This window comes from Rhipicephalus sanguineus, chromosome 5 (assembly GCF_013339695.2).
Source record: "Rhipicephalus sanguineus isolate Rsan-2018 chromosome 5, BIME_Rsan_1.4, whole genome shotgun sequence".
NCBI lineage: Eukaryota > Metazoa > Arthropoda > Arachnida > Ixodida > Ixodidae > Rhipicephalus > Rhipicephalus sanguineus.
Window position 1 is genome coordinate 97,032,250 of NC_051180.1, and position 22,333 is coordinate 97,054,582.

Here is a 22,333-nt window from a genome sequence, read left to right on the forward strand (position 1 = left end):
TTTGCTGAAATTGTGAAGCTTGTTCGTAGAAGTGCGCAAGCCTGACAAGCCCCGAGCTTTTTTCTTTTTTTTTTTTAGTAAAGAACTCGAGCGGTCGGGCAAGCCGAGCTTATTCGTCTTCTTGGACGCACTCGACTGGAGAATGACGTGTTTCGGAGAGAGTGCCTTGAGTAAGCAACAAAAGCACCAGTTCCACGGCATAATCCAGTTACACGCAGTGAAAACCGTCGAACAACGAAGCTATTGCTCCCTTTCACACGGAACTTCGCATTCTGCTTTTATTACAGCGGAGCTATACATAGCTTTTACGTGACGTCACAGACAGGTTCTCTGCGCTGGTTCACAAACATGGCCGCCACCGTGACTTTTTTTATCTCATTAGAGTGTCATTTCTCCCTTTCACACGGACCTTCGCATTCTGCTTTTATTACAGCGGAGCTATACATAGCTTTTACGTGACGTCACAGACAGGTTCTCTGCGCTGGTTCACAAACATGGCCGCCACCGTGACTTTTTTATCTCATTAGAGTGTCATTTCAGCGGAGGACAGCAGTCGTTCCCTCCCCGCACGTTCTTTTGTGCCCTCCCCGGTTTCTTGTGCTCTCCCCGGTTCCGCCAGCTGCGCCAAGGCGGCACACAAAGGATTGGAGGGGGCACCGGAACTAATCTGATGTCACCGTTTCTTGCTCCACGCGTTCGATCAAGAGTTCACACTGCGTCTCAGCCAGTTGGTTCGCAAAGATGGCGGCCACGGTGACGTCGGTGCAAGCTATGTATTCTAGCTAGGTTTTCCATTCCGTCGTGCGCGGCTTCGCCGAGCTGGAGGAGAGCGGGGCGAGGCGGAGAGGCAGGTTAGGGCAACACCCAACACACTGGTGGTGTGACGTCATTGCTTTCCGATAAAGCCCGATCCCGCGCTCTCGCTTCTGCTGTCCTTTTTCCAGGGGCGGAAGCGCTGCGCCATTTGCGCCAAGCTGCGCCAATCCGCTTCTGCTGCGCCATCCTGCTCCAAAGCGCATTATTGCGCCGAAACTGCTCCCAAGCGGTCTTTGGTGCACGGCCTCCGCGATCGGCTCCGGTGCGCCGCCGGAACCAATCACCGAGGCTACGTTTGGTGCCTTCATGTGCCGTTGTCATCCGTGTCATGGCGCGCTGCGCGCACGAGGCGGTTGCTGTCATCGTGGCCTGGGATTGCGAACATGAATAAAAGTACGTGCGTTGACGCTTCATAATGTCGAAAAGGTTCTATTTACTGCGAATATTTAATTTGATGTGAAGCCATGAGGATAGTGCGAGCAACTGCCGCGGACGTAAACGTGCGACCATTATTTAGAAACTTTGCATTTAGGAAATTGCTGTAGAGTTGAGTGTGTAATATGGATTTTGTGTCATAAGTCTGTATGAGAAAGAAAAATTCGTTTTATCTGTTTGTGGCCAATGAAGCCACTACCAACCTCGAAACCACTCACAGGGCTTCGGTGTATACGTAAGTCGGTTGGACCATTTCCGAAACTCGTTTTTTTTTTTTTTAGTGAGAGCGTGCCCCTCCATGTGCAGAATTTTTTGCATTGCACACAAGCCCTTAGACGTTATAAATGCAGCATGTATACTCGCTCGTGCAGCGACGAGCTTAGTCTCGCCAGTGCGATCGGTCGCGTTGTTCGATTTTGGCTCGTCAGAACCTGCGGCTTGTGGTCGAGTACGCTGTAGCTCGTACCATCCGCAGCACAACATGACATGCCGCTCGCCGCCGTTGCTGTGTGTCGTTTGGTACATGAGGTGGCGAGTGAAGAAATATACAAAAAAAAAAGAACAAGATAGGCACTTCGAACGTTTGTTACTCAAAAGACGAATGTGAGGTAGTACGAAAACAGACCCACGGGATACAAATTGTGCGCTTGCGACATCTAGTATCATCGCACCTCAAGTACCATATATAGGTGCATATAACCGACAGCAGTAATTGACAAAGCTTGGAAGGGGACATGAAGGGAAAAGGTGGAACTGCATGGCGCAAGTATTGGCGTGATTTACGTGCGTTTGGAGGGACGCGCGTGTTTTTTGACGAACGCCTTCGCGAAATCGCGCCGTTGCGTCCCGAATGGCTTGATTTCATGCGCGTCTGACGCGTGGTCAGGGTCGCGCGCGTCATTTTGACGAACGCCATCTCAAAATCGCGGCGCCGCGTCTTCCTTCTCGAAGTAGAAAAGAAAACGCCTCGCGCGGCGCATCGCCCGCTCGTCCGACAAACGGAGCTTAGGGTGCAAACGCGTGTTTGTTTGGTTTCTTCCAATGCCTCCGACGGCGCTGACCTCCGCGCATATCGAAGGAAATTTTTGAAGCCGGCGTAGGCTTTTGACGAAAATGTAGCAACCCGGCGAACGCGGCGCGAAAACGCCACTGCTGAAAAACATTCATTACCATGAACGTTTTTCATTTGTCAGTCCAGTCAAATGTAGCTATTCAAAATATCGCTTATCTGGTTTTCCTGAGAAATTGCTCTATCACAGCTGTGATGTTTTAATGATAACACGTACGCGTATATATATATATATATATATATATATATATATATATATATATATATATATATATATATATATATATATATATATATATATATATATATATATATCATTTGTGTTAAGTGTGGTAGGTTCATCAGTATTGAATGTTTCCTAAAATCGTTGGAATTTCTTGTGTATACCAGAAATAAAAATACAAATAAACAATGGTGTTCAACCCTACAATTCTGCTCCAAAACTAACTTGCATTGCTCCAAAACACACATTTTGGTGCTCCAAAGCTGCTCCAAAACAGCATTATTCCTGCTCCCTGAACTGCTCCAAAACACTCAAGCCCGCTTCCACCCCTGTTTTTCTCGCAGTGGAAAAACAAGTAACGTGGCATTTGCTTATCCCTCTTTCCCGCAGTGGAAAAAGAAGTGACGTGGCGTTTGCTTAGCAATGGCGAAGATTACCGTCAGGACTCCTGAAGATTTGAAGAAGCCGCTCGACAGCAGCGACGCGTCACAGCAGCGCCGCCGAGAAGCTAATCGTGAGCGGATGCGGCGACAGCGATCCGATCCTGAAGCGAGAGCTAGGGAAGCTAAAACCAAGCGTCGCAGAAGAGAAGATCCCGAGTTTGGACTGAGCGAAGCCGAGAAGATCCGGAGGCTCGTGAACGTGGCCGGTTGATCAGCTGCGCTGGTCAACCGGCCGCTTTCACGGACACGTACTGCAGCTGGCCCGTTGACCAGCTGCGAAAACATAATGCGATAGCATTGCCGCACATAATGTTCGCTAACTTTTCTGTGAGTTTCTTCTTTGTTGCTTCTCTTTTTAGATGCGAAGCATTTCTTGCTCGGGGGTATGTCCCGCGGCATTGGCCTGGGCGTCCGAACTCACACTATACATGCGCAACTCTCCTCCTTCCCTCTCTCCAACAGCTGTGTGTTGCTCTCTCCACTTCTCTCCTAGCCCCTGCTTGCGCTTCTCCTGCGTTCTCGCTTCTGCTCTCGCGGCGCATGCGCTACTCTCCTTCAAGCGGGTAGAGCGCTGCGCGCGTTGTCCAGCGCTTGCTTCGGTTGACTCCTCTGAAATGCGGGCTCGACACGCCGAAATTCTCTCCTGCGCAACGCCGCGATGAGCGCCAGCGCATGCGCGTTCCCTCCCCCTCTCTCTCCTCTCCTACGCTGCCCCCTCTCGCGCGCCTGTCGACCGCGTTCCCCGCTCGCCCTGTGAGAATTAACGGCCAGGCTAGAGGGAAGACACGACGCGCGTAGTGTTCCTCTTCGCGTTCCACGACGCGAGGTCGGTAGCATGCCCAACGAACGCCAACGGAACGCTATTGTGCAAGTGCTCCGGCTTCGCATCGCCTCCTGGTCCCCTTTAGCGGGAGATGGTGTAATCTTTTATTGCGATAGCAATTATATGGACAGTCCCGGCTGATTTTTGCCGTCGCCGCCGTCATGCACCGTATATATATATATATATATATATATATATATATATATATATATATATATATATATATATATATATATATATATATATATATATATATCAAAGCCACAAGAAAAATAATTAGGAAAAACTTTCCGACGCGCGGAATCGAACGGGTAACCTCCCGCTTTCCAGCGCGCTGCGTTAGGTCACCAACAGCACCGTCTTTCAGCCTGCTAACGGCGATCTATTTATATACACCACTTACATCAGCATGCTTTCTGAGTTACCACATAGATGGTGCGATGTGTACGCGTGGCGCGCTTTCAAGATCGTCGCCCCGTTCCTGCGAACGAACGTTGCTCTTCGCCCTACAGGGCGTGGTCGCCTTCGTGCGCTTATCTCGAGCAAAGAAGGGGTCGGCTGGGGGGGGGGGGGGGGTTGTATGTCTTGTACTTTCCCCGCGATGTTCGCGCTGAAGTCACAGAGCGTACGAAGGTCGCTTCGCTCGCTGCAGCGGCCGCATTTGCGAAAGGGGCGCGCTGTTCAAACAGAAATAAGTAACAACTGGGACAGTTAGTTCGCGCTCGTCCTGTCTGTACCTGTTTGTTCGTTTCGTGCGTCCTGCTTTATGTTTGAGCAGTGCGCTTCCAGTGTCGAGCTGTGACGCATGATAGTTCGCGCTCGTCCTGTGTGCGTTTTTTTCGTGCGTCCTTTGGGCTCGAGCAACGCGCTGGCAATTTCGAGCTGCTTTCCGTTCTTCGCGTTACATTCCAATTTATTGCTATCGCATTCATTGCTTCGCCGTTGCGGCGAAACTGTGACTTTTTTTTGCTGAATAAGACGTGTACTTATGGGCCAACGGTTTTCACGGCGTGGAAGTGGCGGCACTTTTCCTCCAAGTCTTTTTTTGACTGTTTCTCTTGGTAATGCCTTCCTTCAAGGGGTAACTGCATCCAGGGTCGTAGCCAGAATTTTTTTTCGGGGGGGGGGGGGGGGGGGGTCAACCATACTTTATGTTCGTGCGTGCGTTTGTATGTGTTCGTGTATATATCTACACATGCAAAATGGAAAAACTTCGGGGTGTTTGAACCTTCGCTGAAGTGAAGATTCGTGATAAGGCGCCAATGGCCATATAGATCAACTTCACTCACCATTCCGGGCTACTGCGATCGAGCGGTCGTTGCTGGCTACAGATACAGCGTGAGATAATATGGTTGCAGATGACCATACAGATGTAGACAAAGCCTTAGCCAGGACTTTCTTTTTTTCTTTCTTTTTTGGTGTGTGTGTGGGGGGGGGGGGGGGCTGCGGTGTAGTTCACACTAGAGCTGTGCATGGGCCGTAATTTCGAGCCCGAGCCCGGCCCGGGCCCGCTGACTTTGTCGCAGGCCCGCCCGAGCCTGACGGCAAAGGGCTGCGAGCCCGCCCGGCCCGGCCCGACGTACGAAAACACAATCCCGGGCCCGGCCCGGCTCGGCTTTTTGAAGGTTCGCTGCGAAAACAAAACATCGTTTTCCGGTAATTTGGCATTTTATTGAGCATGTCAAATATGATCAAGCGACACACGACGAACAGTCTATTGCAGATTACAAATTGTCGTGCGAAAACAGCAAGCAGTCCAACGATTCCGGCTTGAACGAAGTGCGGCGCTTTTGACCGTGCAAGCTGACGCATGCATGAAGGCGATCTACGTCGGGTCGCTCGTCGCTGTCGCGTGCATTTTCACTCATATGGGATTTGGCCTTAAATCTAACGCGAACAGTCGCGTGGCGCCGTCACTAGCTCAGGTGGTGTTACTTCTCTGTTTGTCGGAGTGCAACAGAGGCAGTGCTTTACCTGCTCCCCTTTTGTTTAAAGTAGCGAATGGAAAGGAAAAGCGGTAGAGGGCCTTCGCGGAAAAGGCGCTGTATGCGTGCTGGAAAACAATTCCCGCTCATTCTCTATATTTCGGGCTTCAGTAGGGCTTTGCGCCGGGCCCGAGCCCGGCCCGATAAAACTCCAAGTAGCCCGGCCCGGGCCGGGCTTTCGGGCTACCCGGAGCCCGTGCACACCTCTAGTTCACACCACAGCCTCCTGTGGTCACACTTGTCCGGGAATAGGAAGCTGGGTGTCTTCGTTTTTCTTCTTTCGTTCTTAATTTTTTTTTTTTTTGGAGGGGAGGGGGGATAGAGTACACGTGCCCGCTGTTGTACCCCTGGTTAAGCCGCTGGGGTCCCGACACACTTTAAAGAGGTCTTGAAACACTTTTCCAAGTAATCATATTCGAATGGCCTCAGCATCGGAGTTTACTGCTTCACGAATCGACTGCCGCAAAAAGATTTCGAATCTAGCAAGCACGAGCGGATTACAGTGTCGCACGCTTTAAGCGCTTTTTCTTTCTGTCGACACGACGAGTGCGACAAATGGGGCAAAAATCTACGTCAGCGCGCGTAATTAAATGCGTTCGCTCACTTCCAGTGTGATTGTAGTGCACGCTAGTGTTGCTACCGTGTAACTTTACCACACTATATAGAGCGCGGCAGCACCCCATGACAAGAAGCGCCAGTGACTCTAAGAAGCGCATCTGATACAAACGCCGCTCTTGATTTGGCAGCTATCGGCCAATAGCAGTAATCTGCTCTATGACGAAATAGAGCCGGCGCCGGCAGCCCTCGGAGAGAGGGAGGACGCGCCTCTCCATAAAGAGAGGGCGCTTGAAAACATGGCAATCTCGCGTTCTGCTTCCAAACTCTACGTGCCGCGCACGACTACCTGGATGCGGCATTCATAGCTGTATATGCTGTTCGTAGGACGCGCTTTCCACCTAGCCCGAGGGGCGGTTCAGGACAATGGGCCCTTTTCATGCCGTGCTGCTGCTGAATGACATGCTGCAACAGGCATACATATTTTTCACCCCTGGTGGCTACAACCATCTAGAAAACTACTTTAATATTTGTATTGTATCCTGTTCAAAATTAACTGTTCTTTGTATTTTCTCAAAACAAGCTATTGGACAGCTAAGGATATGAAGATAAGTGCATAAAGCTTGAAATGCTGCAAGCAGTTTTCCGTTTCTACAATTCTTGAAACTTCTTTCTGTTCTTGCTCATTAGTATCTGTGCTGTAAGCATGCAACTTCGGTGCCCTGCTAAATTTCTTTCCAGATTTAGTTGGATTTGAAAGCTTCTTGCAGGACTTCTTTCCTGAACATTCTGCTTTCTATTCAGGCATTAAATATAATGTTCAGCCCAGAATTTTTTTACCTAGCGTCTTCTCAAATAAAAGTAATTGTTTCTAATCGTCTTCATAGCTTCAATTGTTGCCCAGCCGTTTCCCAGTTTTCTGGACACCAGTTAACCAAAGTACGAGTTCGTGTTCTTACAAGTACGTCACCTCCATTTTTCCAACTGCTGTCACTTCCTAGCAACAATGCAGAGAAATATGTGCAAATGTACGCCCTCAGCTATTTAGCAGTAAGCTTTCAAACAGACCAACACACCAACACTATCATTTATATACTTTATTCCTTGCAAAGCAAATAGTCAACATACCCATGTATGAGAAAAACTTTCTGCGGAGGTGTGAAAGGAATTCACTCACACCACGCTGCCGTTTATTCAACCTCGAGAATGATGCGTGGAAGAACAACATTTCTGGGAATTTCTTGTCAAGCGACGAGTTATCTACATTGGTACACTTAACAGCAAAATTAATCGCAGTAGTACAAAAAGAAACATGAAAGCACAGAATCCACCTAAATAGGAGAAAAACAATCATGTGTGAAACAACACTCCATCTAGCTGGCACCTACGGCTCCGTCATTACCGCAAGCAGATGCCTTTCCACATTATGAAGTCCGAGCTAGTGTAAGCTACATCACATACAAGAGCGAAGACACTGCAACCAAGAATGACTGCCACACTGCAATATTCATGCACACGCAACACAAACCATTAAACACAATCGAGCAAAACAAAATTGGGTAGCACTGCTAAGCGAAATAAATAAGAACTACTTTATACATTGACACCCCACTGAAGTTGAAGTACTTTGTTTTTATGACAGCTTAACAACATGTTATAAAAAAGCAGGAGCTAAAAACATTAGCGAAAAAAGCTTTTAGTCCATTCTGCTTTCTTATCGCATTGCTATTACAAGGTCCCTTTTATGATCATTTACACACAATGCTGAAATAAGTTGCAGTGGCACCCCCATGAAGAAGAAGAGACTTGGCAACAGTGCCAACAGCATCCAAATAAATACTCGCGCAACATGTGATAAAAAGAAGTCGTACATATAAAACGTCTTGGGCAAATAGAGTGCACAGGCGACTGAAGTACGCAATAGCAACACTGACCCTGCGGAATGTAAAACGTGCGCTGGTTATGCGGGCTTATGAAAAAATGCGCAAAACGCTCAAAACAACTCGTGAAGCATAGGTGTTTAGTGGTCCTTGAGCACCTTTCTTTTTTGCACTTTCAATGAGGAAATTGGCCTTTTCTCTGCAGCCGAGCATGGCTTGGAGTTTTGACTTGAGTTGGGGGGATGCAAGACACAAGTAACAATGCTTGCGTGCTTACAAAAATGATGGCCAAAATATTGCAGTTTCACCAGACTTGCTTGCACAGGCAATGAGGAAGGACAAATGAGCACGGAGTGCTGGAGTTCACATTTTATTTCACCTGCAAGCCAATCCTCTGGACTACCAACGATGTTCCTTATAAAAGTGAAGTGCAGACACACATAACCGGCATCTCAATAGTACAAAAACCTCGAGCCTGCTGGAGTCGATGATGAAGCAGATATGGATCTGGCGAGTTCGTATCAGTGAATGTCTGCTTTACTACAACACTACATGGTGCTTTAAAAGTGCACACAACAACTCTGCTTGACAATGTTTCTGCGTCTTTTTATGGAAGGGTAACGTCAAAATCAATCGACACTGAAATATTAAAACGTGTTCGAAGTGCAATGTACAACCTGCGACTTGCTGTTAGAAAATGTTTTCCCCTTCTATCATTAGCCAATAATGAAGAGTCATGAAAAATCCAAACACTCATGCAAGTCAAGCTGTTGTGAGTGCCACAGTAGGCTCTTTTTAAGATGAACTGCGATTCTGTGAAGCAATTGTTGAAATGCATTTACCCTTACGGAAGTTTGGCTTACAAAATGTGCTTTGGGCCAATTCATGGCTTCACAGGGACTCAATGAACCAAAGTGTTGGGATGAACGGGAATGAGACTTTCATTTGGGGCCAAGTCAGGGCTTTCTATCTATACACAAGAAATCCAGAAATTTTCTAGTTAGTTGGCAACTAAAGTGTTTAAAATCGAATTAGCTGAGAATTTACTCGATTTTAGCATCTGACAGAAGAAAGTGTAGAAAATTGTACACAATTGTTATCGTAATAACAAAAGAAGTGACGTTAAAACCCCCACTTCTGTAGCTGCATCCACACATTACAGAATAGTTCCGTTTTATTCTTACATTAGAAGGGTGTAATCGCCAAATTAACTTTTTTTTTTGAAATTTTGATGAAAGTCATAAAATTTATTGCAAGCTAAACAAATAAATACGTACTCAGAACCACTGGAACTGAGCCTTTTCTTAAATGGAACAACCTTATTTAACAGTCCAGCGGTTTCCAGAATTTTACATTTTCAAGAGTTCCACACATATTTTGATGAGAAATAAAAAAGCCTCAAATTTTTAAAATACAGTTTGTCTGAAAGGAATACTTCTAGAGTTTTGATGAAAGCAAGTCGCATAAATATTGCATGGCAGCCGTGCTTCTATATTGCCACAAGCAATGCCTGTTGCCCTGGAGATTCCGACAGACTTTGCATTGAAGACATGTCGGGTATCGTGTGCGATTGTGATGCACAGTGGTTGAACAAGATGTTTTTCTCCAACAAAGGTGCCTTGCTGAAACTTTCGTATTTGGGAAAGCTAGCTTGCTCATCAGTGAATATTGCATTTTGCATCAGTCGGAGGTTCAACTGAAATTCTGTGTACAGCGCAACCAAAAAAACTGTTTATTGTGCGTTTGTAGCTGCAAGTTCGTTTTGTTTGCAAATTCGGTGGCTTTTAAACCTTCAAGGCCAAATGTACACAGCAAGATATCTTCAGCAATTGACTTCTGTCGAGTTAACAGACCTTAACATGACATTTTGTCAAGGGTGATCCGACACCGATTCTTCCAAACTGAACGTGTACTACCGTATTTATTCAAATCTAGGCTGATGTTTTTTTCGAAAATACGATGTGCGAAAGTGGGGGGGTCAGCTTAGATTCGAGTACAATGATTAAGTTTTTCTTTTTTCTGGCCTTGCGAATTCCGGGGCTCGGCTTAGAATCGGGACCGGCCTAGATTCGAGTAAATACGGTATGTCTGAGGAAAACAACTGCCCTACATTTAATTGAATATTGAATATACTAATGTGCACATTTAATGTATTTGTATTCGCTGTGTGGCGTTGGTGCTCTACAGCTTTGGCTGCGTACCGCATAAGCTTCGGAGAGCCAGACTCACCGAAGCGTCCATCAGCCCGGCTGTGTCTGCCCACTTGCTATCATGACAACAAATAAATACGTAAAACTTGCATGTGGTCATCTTGGTGAAAACGAAGTCTTATTAAAATTATTTGTATAGCATACTTAGAAGCATCTTAAAATGCATGTAATGTGCCTCACAAATGCACGTACGGTGATCCAAGTCTTGATGAAACCGAGAGACAGCTGCTTTCAGTTATCTGGTGCACAAAAACGGCAATAAAGAAAAACCAAGAACGGCACGTGACAAGATGCAGACTGTGTGCCAATTCCATCTGATCCAACCGCCCTAGTTTTAAAAGAATTAAATGGTGCAAACGGCCGAATAGTAAATTGCTGCGCCTAAGTTTGGACATATTTGCAAACGAGGCTGCTTTAATTAAGGCATGGCAATGAATGACTGAAGTTTACTGCGAGTTCACTTGGGGAAACTGGTGCCTGTGCCCTGACGCGAAGCCATTCCGAGCAGTCTTTACTTCTGTCATTCTCCACTTCTTTTGAAGATGTCAATAAGCGATGTTATTGCTCACATATTCATATGAAAAGAAATGAATATTCAACAGATACGGACAGTGAACTATCGAATCTAACATGAATAAAATAGCAATGATTATTTGATTCACATTTAAACTTTCGTATGTTTGCACACCCCTTCTTTGAATTGTTGGTTAATGGTTTACATGACCATCGAAGTACTTCGACAGATTTTTGAATGACCTCATGGATACTTATCACAAACAGTAGTACTGACAATGTCAAGATTATGACAATGTCATTGCAGTTGGTCATCTGTGAACATATGCTAGTGCAGATACCTCCTTGCAAACAAACAAATGAATAATCACGCCAATAATAATCTGTCAATTCTTTAGCATGCTACAGCTGCTGATGCCGGAGTTCATGTAAACCACAACAGTATTGAATAAAAAAGAAGGCATTCAATAATTTATGGTAGCTCAACTGTCTCCCGGTTTCTGGTGATTGGTTCACATTCATCCACTTCTATAGTGTTGCAAGAACTCCTGCTGATAACCATACGTGACACAATGCAATGCTGCGCAACCATACGTCCCACAGTGGAATGAGCCCAGTAATTAAACACTAGCGGTTTCTACAACAACCTGCACACTAACAATGAAAAGTCTACAGTAAGAATGGCAAGGATGTCTCTCTGAAAGTAGAATTTTGCCGCTGCTTTTCCGTACTTTCTTTGGGCAGTAAACATTCTCTTATCCAGTATTGGGCAGTAAACAAAATCTCTTATTTAAGATTAAATTGATACATGCAATGAAGCCATTTCTTTCGCATAACAAAGCTCCAAGTTTGGAATATGAAAATCAAAGAATTGCTAGAACATGTAGTTGTCAGATTTTTCTTGAAGAGATTGTGCTAAACACAACACGATATCTGAAAAGAGCTATCAAAACTTGCAAAAAAACTACAGTTCAACACAGTAAACACATTGATGTCTGAAATACAGGAAGAGTAGTGTAAAACATTTATGCTGTGCCACATGACAGATGAGAAGTTGGTGCTTACGAGTATGCTACATCGCAGAATCTAATTTCCTAGCAAATAAAATGCCCAGGAATGATTGTGCAAACAAAACTAACTAAAAAAGATGAGCACTGAAAATAAGGGCTACCATTCTTGTTCGCGAGTGGCATCTGTTGAAGCAAAAATGGTTTTCAAACCAAGTTCAGTGATGCTACCGAGGACTTCTGATTTGGAGCAATTTTTGGAGCAGCAAAATTTCCCTTTTGGAGCACTTTGGAGCAGCAAAATTTTCATCTTGGAGCACTTTGGAGCAGATATTTTTGCATCTGGGAGCACTCTGGAGCAGCGAATTTCACAACCTGGAGTGCACTACAGAAGCATGTTGCAATAACATTCAAGCACCGGAATATTACTATGGGGCTCTTGTGAAGGCTAGAAATATTTCGATTCATTGCAAATCTCATGGAAAAAATCATCTCAGGAGAACTCCATACTCCTCCTAAATACTTCACTCGCTAATGAAAAAATAAGGGCTCATGCAGTTGAGTGTTCTGAATTAACCTCTTCGGCGATTATTTTCGACACTAGCAAATAAACAAAATACCAGATCAATAAAATTGCACTTTATGAAATAACACTCTAAATACATCTATGTTGTTATCAGCAGACATTGTAGACAAACGCCGCGATGTACAGCAGTGCCTCAATACCAGGGAGCCACACTGTCCCTAATGCATTCCCCTAAGAAAACTCCACGGCGAAAGCCAGGTTCTTTTTCTTCTCGATCGACGGGTTGATCCTCCCCCTCCTTCTCTGCAAGCTATCTGCTCTGCACCTCACCTGGTTTTGCGCTAGCTCCATGATCGGCGCACCGATTACGGAAGCAGTGTAAAGCGACAATGTCGTGATGGCGTCATCACGTGACATCACGATATATGACGCCATGATGACGTCACAAGTTTTGACGATCTATGACGTGATGATGACGCCATCACATGATTATTTTTTGCATCAATCGATTGACGCTGCCGACAGTCAATTTTCGTGTTTGATAAAGCATCTGATGCTTTCGCATTAATATTGCGTATTGAACGTTAACAACCTGGCCTTACATACCAAACTGTCCTCCACCATGTCACCTCCTTGCCATGCGCGAAACAGCTTCGCTTATCATCCACTTCACAGAGTGAAATGGCTCCTCAACTTTTTTTAAATGTTTATTGTGATAACAATTATATGGACGCTCTCCGCGCATTTTTGCCGTCGGCATTGCCGTAATTTTCTGTATAAAGACCAAATTAATAACATCACCACACGCATTCTAGCCGCGGGTAAAAGCTCGCGACCGCTGGCGACGAACGCGGCTGAAGCGCGATTAAGCTAGCCGGCCGTCTGTCTCCGTCGCACGGACAGCGCATGAGATAACATCTTCCCGCGTGCGGGCCTGCCGTCGATTGCTCATCAAACAGAGAGGAAACGCCCCGCCCGTCTTTCGTAAGGAGCATGAAAGGACGCCAGAGGAGCGGGGGGCGTCCTTTCATGTACTTCAATATACTTAGACCTATTCCAAGACCACCTGCAGAGCTGTAACGTAACCAATGCACGACAAATATTTTCTTAACAACATAACTGCAACACAATAAAAGACCAGCAAAGAGAGGAAGATGAAAATACATCAGGTGCCCACGACTTGCTGTCCTTTTCTGTGTGGTGGTCTTCTGGCGCTACAGTAATGTCTTTATGAAAACACCAACTTTTCTAACAATAGCACTGCAGAAAAATGTTTTGTTTGCAGTTAATAAGCTGCGAAAAAACGTTCACCAGCCAGCAATACAGTGATGATAACAGTTTTGATACATAAAGGCAGTTCTACGTACAAGCTTTTGGGCTGCGTCCAGTGTGTGACACCGTACATGGAGGATGAACGGTTCAAACTTGAGAGTTGCAGACTTGTTGACTGTCACCAATGTCTTGTCCTAAGGAAGAAAAACAAATGAATGATGTCGCAGCAAACAGCGACCTTCAGCGATGTCAACCATTTTGGAACATTTCCGACGTTCCTAGTCATTTCAGAGGCCCTTCAAAAACGCAGCTAATGCAAATTCACCGCAGACATGGCTGCTTTATTTAATTTAGTTGTAGACAAGACGTACCAGTTCATCTTGCTTGAGAAGATCATGCGTGACGAGGTGCCACTGACATCCCTTCTTAGCTGCTGGCTTTCCAACGTCGGACTAGAGTGAACAAAAGAAAGAAAAAAATTCGGGCAATTTAATTACCTGTACATTTGTGGTAGGTTGTGATTGTTTTCCAAGGCAGAAAAAAAGAGGTAATTTCGTTCCATTCTGACTGCCAGTTTCTTGATTAGCACATCTTCAAGGGTCCTTGAGTTCGAGTAGCTTTGTTTCGTATTTTATGGTCAGTAGAGGTTCCTGGAACTAACGTTTTGTGTGCCAAGTTTACGCGCAAGTTTGTACCATATGAGAGTGCAGGTACGCGGCAAGCGAGATTGCAGGAATTGGCGGTTCACTTTTCCACGATACCACATGGATAAGTTCGCGGTGAAAACGGTTAGGTTTCGGCAGATTTCAGTTTTCCTATGAACAGAACAAGCAGTTTAATATGGGGGGAAAGCGGCACATTCCCATTCAACACACACCCGGCCGACAATTTCGGCCACACTCATGACGCTTGTAGTGCTATTGACGATGGAAAGACTTACTTCTGCGCCTGAAAAAATATGATTCTTCCAGAGCACGAGCTTGTGGAACAGTATTGCGGAAACGAGTTCAGTCGGTCGGTAACATCGATTATCCTGGAATCTATCGTCCCTTTGCGGCTTACATCGGCACCTCCAAGGCGCTCCCGTTTTTCCTTCGCAAATGAATCCATTAATTTACGCAATGCGCTGTATTCGGTGCATTAATACATCTGTCGATCAGTTTGCACCACGCATTGGCACATTGGCGATGAACGACGCTAAAACACCAAAACACGTGTACTTTGTTTTGACGCTGGACCTGGCGCTGTCCATGGCGTTGGGGCTGCTGTCACCCGCGGACTGCTTCCGGTGGCGGGACCCACTGGCGGGACCTTGCTAACGCCTCGTCGTTCGTAGTGTGTACGTTTACTCAAACTTACGCGACTGTTTATAGTGACAAATCGGACTTAGAGCCTGACGTGACCGCACTTACATGAACGCGGTTATGACGGTTCACGTGACGCTACCTGACCATCACAACCATCACAACGCGGTATTATTTGAAATGGAACAAATGCGCGTGTGCTTGTTGTCAACGTTACTAGACCAGTCTAATAACGTTGCTTGTTGTAGCGTTATCTTGGCTCTCCGCCGGTTTCGATTTTGCGAACTTTCGTGTGACAAGTGATAGCGAGAGTCAGGCGGGGTGAGCCGGTGCATGGGTCCCACGAGCTGCTGACATTGTGAACACTTTACTTCGTGCTATCGTCGTACCATGTATCGCTTAATTAAGAATTTAAAGTGTGCCACATTCGTTGGAATGCCACAGCGACTGGTTATCGAGGTGAACAGCATGACAGCGATGCCGCTACCGTCCAAGCACGTCATAGTTTTGAGCGAGGTAAGTTTCAATTGCACTTTAGAATGCGTCCATAACGTTAGAACGCTGCGCTAACAGGACAACCCTTGTATGAACCCGTTCGTTCGCATTTAGTTACGGCAGTGTTTGCTGCACAAACGGGCGTAGACACTTGGGACTTCTACGGATTTAGCCATTTAGCCTAGACAGTGGCAGGGGCGGCGCCAGGATTTTTTTTACTGGAAGGGCACCCACGACAAGAGAGTTCCTTCAGGAGGGCAGGGAGGGTGGGAATGTATGCATTGTATTTTGACTATGCTTGCTCTTGGGGGGTCAAAGGGGGGGCAGGCAGAAATTTGGGGGGGGGGGGGCTACACCCACACCCCATACCCCCCAATGGCGCAGCCCCTGACAACGGGGCGCACCGCAGGTACAGTACTTAAGAAATGAAACTCGAAAATTTAGGGCTAAGTATCACGCACTTTTAGTTTTGACTCAAACACTTACATCAGAACCGGCATTACCTTTAGAGGCTAGATTTGCAGCGACATGACGCGGTTATTACGAGCAATTGCTCAGCGTTTCAATCCGTGACGTCCATCAACTAGAACACCCAACCACAGCCGGTCTGGAGGCGCGCGCTCGCTCCTTCAAGGAAGGGAGCGAGCGCGCGCCCTCAGACCGGCCGTGACCTAACATAAACAGACACGAGACGACACACCGGGGAGAACGGGAAGGTCACGCCTTTTTTAACGAGGATCCAGCAAGACGACTATGACGGCGAGAGCCTCTACGCGTTGACTTCATATCGTTTGCGATTATTGTCTTCGTTTCACGTGCGCTATACCATGATTAGGTATATCAATCAGACATTATCAGTGCTTATCTATGTCGTATAATATACACGTGGTTCTTTATGCTGGTGATGACGTTTATCGCGCGTTTCGATTTTTTTGCCTCATATGTGTTATCGACGGCGCTGGACGGTCACATTCCGCTTCTCATGAGGCACTTAAGGCTTTTGCCTTAATATATCTTTATTTCTCGGCGAGTTCAGTAATATATAGAGATTGGTACTATATTCATGCGCGACCTATTTTCGAGTAAATACGGTATATAGGAATCAAGTAGTTCATGTCGGGCACTGAAGCGCCTGTCCTTCGGAAAACAAACATCAAGATTCGCGGAAACGAACACCCACGCATGCACTATATACACAAAAAGCGCAACACCCAAAAAGGCGTGGTGCCATCCGTTCATCGTCACGTCATCACATTCGTTTGATAGTTCCCGTCAGTTGTCACGGTGACGAGATAGCGCTGACTTGACTCTTGATTCTTGACGTCCGCTGTCGCGCGCCAGCCTTCGTAATGTGACTAGGCGTTTCTGGAACTTCATCCGTGATTGCGGGTAGATCCTTCACTGTGGCGGCCGCTGCAAATCGATTACACTGTTTAGTGTTGTAGGGGAGCAGCGCGAAAGACAAGGACAGAAAAGGCACACATACAACCACGTACGCGTTCAACGTTATGTTCAACCAACTAGCCGACATGTTCACCCTTCAAGATTTCATTTCTGTGTGACTGTCACAATTGAGCCGACAGTGTGAAGCGATTACTTAAAAAGGAGCAGCTAATCATAATAATTTTTGCGGTTTAACGTCCCGAAACCACGATATGATAAGAGCTGACGCCGTAGTGGAAGACTCCGGAAATTTCGGCCACGTGGGGTTCTTCAACGTGCGCCTAAATCTAAGTACACGCCTCAAGCAGTTTCGCCTCCATTGAAAATGCGGCCGCCGCAGCCGGGATTCGATACTGCGACCTTCGGGTCAGCAGTCCAGCACCATAATCACTATAGACCACCATGGCGAACAAGGAACAGCTAACATATACCGTTGAACACATCTACCATTACTTTATAGGCGTGCGCACAGGGGTGGTTGAGGGCATAGGGTCGCCCCCCCCCCCCCCCCAATAACCCAAGGAGGGCGCCAAGTCTGCCCCATACTTTTGCCATGGCCGCCGGTAAATCTCGGAGGCCGATGCTTTTACTCAGTCGGACTTGTTCCGTCATTAATTAAAGAGCAGGGTTATGAACATGTAGATTTTTAGACAACAATAGCGGTCGGGGACCAAAGCCAGGCCGTTGAAGGAAGCACGTCATCGCCTAATTTTCATTATTACATCCATTGCGAAGCCTGTTTTCCTTCGGACTCGACCATCGGGAAGCGGGGGAAGGGGGGCGTGGTAAGCCCTCCGCCCCCTATGGAGAACCCTGCGACGCACGCCTATGATTACTGTTGCACATGTGACTGCATTGCTGTGCTTGTGCACCACGAGCGTAGCCGGACATTTTGTTCGGAGGATGTTGGGGGGTGTTCAACCACCTTTAGTATGCTCGTGCGTGCGTTGTATGTTTGCGTTTAAATATATACATGCAAAACTTGCATGTGTATGTGGCAAAGACTTCGGTAAAGTTCGACCCCCCCACCCCTCTCCCACAGCCATGGCTACGTCAATGTTGTGCATGTCATGTTAAAGAATGACCGAAAGACGAAGAACCGCTGTGGAATTGCTAGTACCACTAGCAGGCCCGTGGCCAGGAATTTTTTTCGGGGAGGGGGGGGGGGGACCTGTTGAAAACCTTGACTATTTGAGAAAAACACCTCTTTTTATTATTTATTTTGGTAAAAACGCGTACTTCACCTATATTTTGGAGGGGGGGACCCTTGCCCCCCCCCCCCTGACTACGGGCCTGACCACTAGTATTAGTTCTATATATACGATAATGCATGTAGAAAGCGTTTTGAAAGCACCGATTTTTTTTGTTAGTACTTAAAAGAACTGCCCCCCCCCCCCGAAAATTTTTTTCCCAAGGGATACAGAACACAAAATGACACTCGACCTCAGTTATCTGCCCAGACCCAATGTCGGATCAAGGAGGTGCCCCCCCCCCCCCCGAAAAAAATTTCTGCCTACGCCACTGGATTTAGGTGCACGTTAAAGAACCTCATGTGGTCGAAATTTCCGGAGCCCTTCACTACGGCGTCCCTCATAATCATATCGTGGTTTTGGGGCGTGAAATCCCAATAATAATAATAATAATAATAATAATAATAATAATAATAATAATAATAATAATAATAATAATAATAATAATAATAATAATAATATTATTATTATTATTATTATTATTATTATTATTATTATTATTATTATTATTTAAAAGAATTCCCAATGACTTTAAAACCTGACTGTTTTCGGTTCATTCGTGAAATCTAAACAAATACACAATTAAACGTAAACATATGTCTATGTACTGCCCAATTAGAATGAAGACGCTGCTCAATTAAAATGAAGTAAAACATGTTGCTATTAGTCACTGAGTATAACGAATGGATGAAAAGTTGCCGAATCAATGCGAACAGAACAGCCAGTACCAGCTCTGCTTATACCAATCAGCGACAGACTTACAGTCTTCACAGGAACAGCAGGTAATGCATTTGGTGTTCCTATAACATAGAATTCCGTGATCATTGCGAGTATTCAGTTGCGACCGAAGTTTTACAAATTTATATGGGTGATAATTTAAGTTCTCTTTTAAAATGATTCGATTTTCTCGAATTACCAGAATGAAGGGCCTATATATAACATTCGGTTCTTAACAGCCATTACACCCGAGTATAATTTTAAGTGCTACAATACCGACTTGTTTGCATCTAGGTAGCTACGAAAAAAAAAGTACGGACAGTTATTTCGCTTGCTCTTAAAAATTTTGAATTACAATTAGTGCAGGCTATATATATAAAACCATGCAGTCATCAAATAGGCAAGACATAGCGTGGAAACAATTTTTTTTCTGCAGTCTTTACGAGACTCGCAATACGAAATGAAGCAATCAGCTGTGCAAAAATGGCAGTAGTAACTTCATGGATAATGCAACAGAGAGGATGGTGGAGGAAAGATATAATGACTGCAGCTGGGTCGATGCCGCTTAGTATACTCACGAGAGGGTAATCTTCTTGAAGACCTTCTTAGCCAAGAACTCCTGAAAGCGTTCTGCATAAAAGCTGGGCCTCTGCACTGATATCCGTGTCCTGCACAGGCACAGGGGGAAACTTGAAACGAATTGACAATCCTGAACCACTTTTTCCAAGTAATCATCGAATGACCTCGGTATTTATCTAGCCGCCTACGTCCGGGTGCTTTCGTGATCGCTTCCTTAGCTTGGTGTAGATCAAATTTGACATGCGAGGGTAAGATGGTGTGACGAATATGACTGCCTGGTCATGACATGAATAATGTGAAAATCCTGTCGCGTACGTCGTCAAACCCTTTCCTCCAGACACGTGTGGCACATACTCTTTTACCACGGGCCGCGGTGTACGGGTATGCGTCACAGGTGATTGACGTACCGTTTATATCTACCTAGGAACCGTGAGAACAGATATTGGTCATTTAAATTCGAGAACGGTAAGAAAAACCGACGTCGGCAGCGCTGACCCGACGAATGCAAAGAATGAACGTTAGGATCCCAGTAGGAATCGGACCTACGCATTCTGCATGGCAGTCAGCTGTTCTACCACAGAGCCACGCAAGGCCTTGAAAAATGCTTTGGGAAAACACCCTATGCAGGCATAATGTCGATGCAGTTGTGGTTGTGTGTTGGCTATCTAATTTTACAACAAAGCAATAAACGCTACATATGCATTGATACAGACATGATGTCGGGTTAACGTCAATTGTGGTTCCAGTGTTGGCTCCGCTTTTACAGCAGTCGAATAAACATTACATTTGTATTCCTATGACTCAGCAAGCTGTATACAAGCGTTTGTCGACACCGAACGAATACGTATAGAAAGTTACGTATGATATTCACATCATCGCACCGTGAAGTGCACTTCATTTCGACAATACCGACGTCTGTGCTCTAACGTGAGTGCTGACGTTACGTCAGACCACAGGTTACCCTTTAAACACCAGTGGTGTCGACGTGCCTGGTATGTCCACGATGTGCACACAGCTACTACACTTACAGAAACACGTTGATCCACCTCGTAGCCTTGGCTCAAAGCACAGAACTACTCGTGACTGCTTCGCATGAAACCGATTCCCACAAGGCGTGGGATCTGCCGAATTATTTTTTTTCTCGAATCCGTCAAGGGAAGCGGGGTTACAGGGATTTGTCGCATGCTTTAAGCGCTTTCTGTTCTCCCGTCCTGACGAGCGCACAGGAAGCTACACAGGGAGGGATGGCAGATGGGAAAGAAATTACGTCTTGAACTCGGTTACAGCGCAACCCTAGACAAGGACAAAAAGGAGACGAACAACACGGAGCTGTTTCCTTCTTTCTGTCTAAGTTTCCTTCTTTGTGTCCTTGTCTAGTGTTGCGCTGTAACCGAGTTCAAGATGAATCCCAACCAAGTGGCCCAACTTGTCCTTCTACTGCAGTTACGTCAGCGCGAGTCATGACCTTGAGCGCGCACGATGAACGCAGGTCGCTCTCTCCCGTTGTGATTCCCGTGCGCGCCAGTTTACTAACGTTAGACGATGGAGCGCCACGCGGCATAGTGTGTTCCACCTTTGAGGAGGAAACGCCGCGGAGTTTAAAATTGTATCAGACTACAGAAGAATATTGTCTAAAGTAGACAGTGAATCTCTGCCCCTGGCAATATGCGAGCATGATATTAGTATTTCTTCCATCTCCTTGAAAAATGAACCAATTCGTAAAACCCTCGCGGCATAAGGCGCTTTATAGGCTGAACCCTGGAATTTTTATTATGTAACTAAAATTTGCAATGGGGCCTCATGAAGGGTCATTTCATTGCTACATGAGTAAGACAACAATTCAGAGACACAAATAAGACACAAATGCAAAGATACGGAGACGTACCGTATTTAAACGATTGTAGGTCGACCCCTTTTATCTTAAATTGAAACCCGAAGTTGGGAGGTCGACTTACAATCGAAACCGAAACTAGTTTCGGCTGAAAGGTCGACTTGCAACCAAAACCGAAACAAACTAGAAATCAGGCACGCCATGGCATGATTACGACATTGTGTTTACGTTCCGGCTCTACGTGAAACATATATTGTATTTTCTTGTGTAAAACCCGCACCCATAACAACGTTTGCGGAACATTTTCTAAAAAATGATTCCCGGGTATTACCGCGAAGCTAGCTTTCCTGTAGAGCTTTGAAGCACTGCCGCGAAGCCACCTTTGTACACCAGAATTTTTTTTTTTGCCGTGCGATTTTAGAGGGTTCGACCTACATTAGAGTCGACTTACATTGGTGTAAATACGGTATATACAGACAGGCACAGTGCCTGCCTGAGGGGGGCGCCAATTGTTGTATGTACCCGTGTCTTTGTATTTGTGTCTACGCGCTACACTATGACTTTGTGCAAACATCAACCAGCCCAACAAGCCCTCCAACAGTTCTCACCTTGTCATGAAACATGGACTTCCAAGTGTGTTCCAACTTCTTCAAGAGCCGGTAGCTCTGAAGAATGTCAATGACTCCAATGAACAAGAGTAGTCGCTCTCCTTTGGAGTTCTTCGCTGGGATGCCACCGGTTCTGTATACAGTTAAGAGAAATGAAATTTCTGAGTAAGACGTAGACGTTGACGTTACCCTGACAAGTTAGAATGCCTATAGACTGAAATTTCAGGACACTACGTTAAAATATACGACCTCGTAGCAAAAAAAGTAACCTCAGACACACACACACACAAAAGTGGCCATGGGAAACAGATGTTCAATAATCGTCCAGTGATTAGCTGCTGGTTGTGCA

General features: G+C 45.8%; 2 protein-coding genes across 3 annotated transcripts in view; one reads left to right on the plus strand and one right to left on the minus strand.

Annotated features, from left to right (window-relative positions):
• Nucleotides 1–3,210: 3,210 nt before the first annotated feature.
• Nucleotides 3,211–22,333, minus strand: part of LOC119394038 (phosphatidylinositol 4-phosphate 5-kinase type-1 alpha-like) — a 29,422-nt gene continuing 10,299 nt past the window's right edge. The window contains exons 6-8 of the mRNA XM_049416004.1: nt 19,545–19,634; nt 14,129–14,209; nt 3,211–3,259 (exon numbers count right to left, since the gene is read on the minus strand). Coding sequence (XP_049271961.1) covers nt 3,211–3,259; nt 14,129–14,209; nt 19,545–19,634 — 220 coding nt within the window. The remainder of the gene's footprint in view (nt 3,260–14,128; nt 14,210–19,544; nt 19,635–22,333) is intronic.
• The window catches only part of LOC119394037 (insulin-like growth factor-binding protein complex acid labile subunit), a 105,105-nt gene continuing 98,151 nt past the window's right edge, over nt 15,380–22,333 (plus strand). For both annotated transcript variants that reach the window (XM_037661251.2, XM_037661252.2), the window contains exon 1: nt 15,380–15,577. The gene's annotated coding sequence lies outside the window, so the exon portion shown is untranslated. The remainder of the gene's footprint in view (nt 15,578–22,333) is intronic.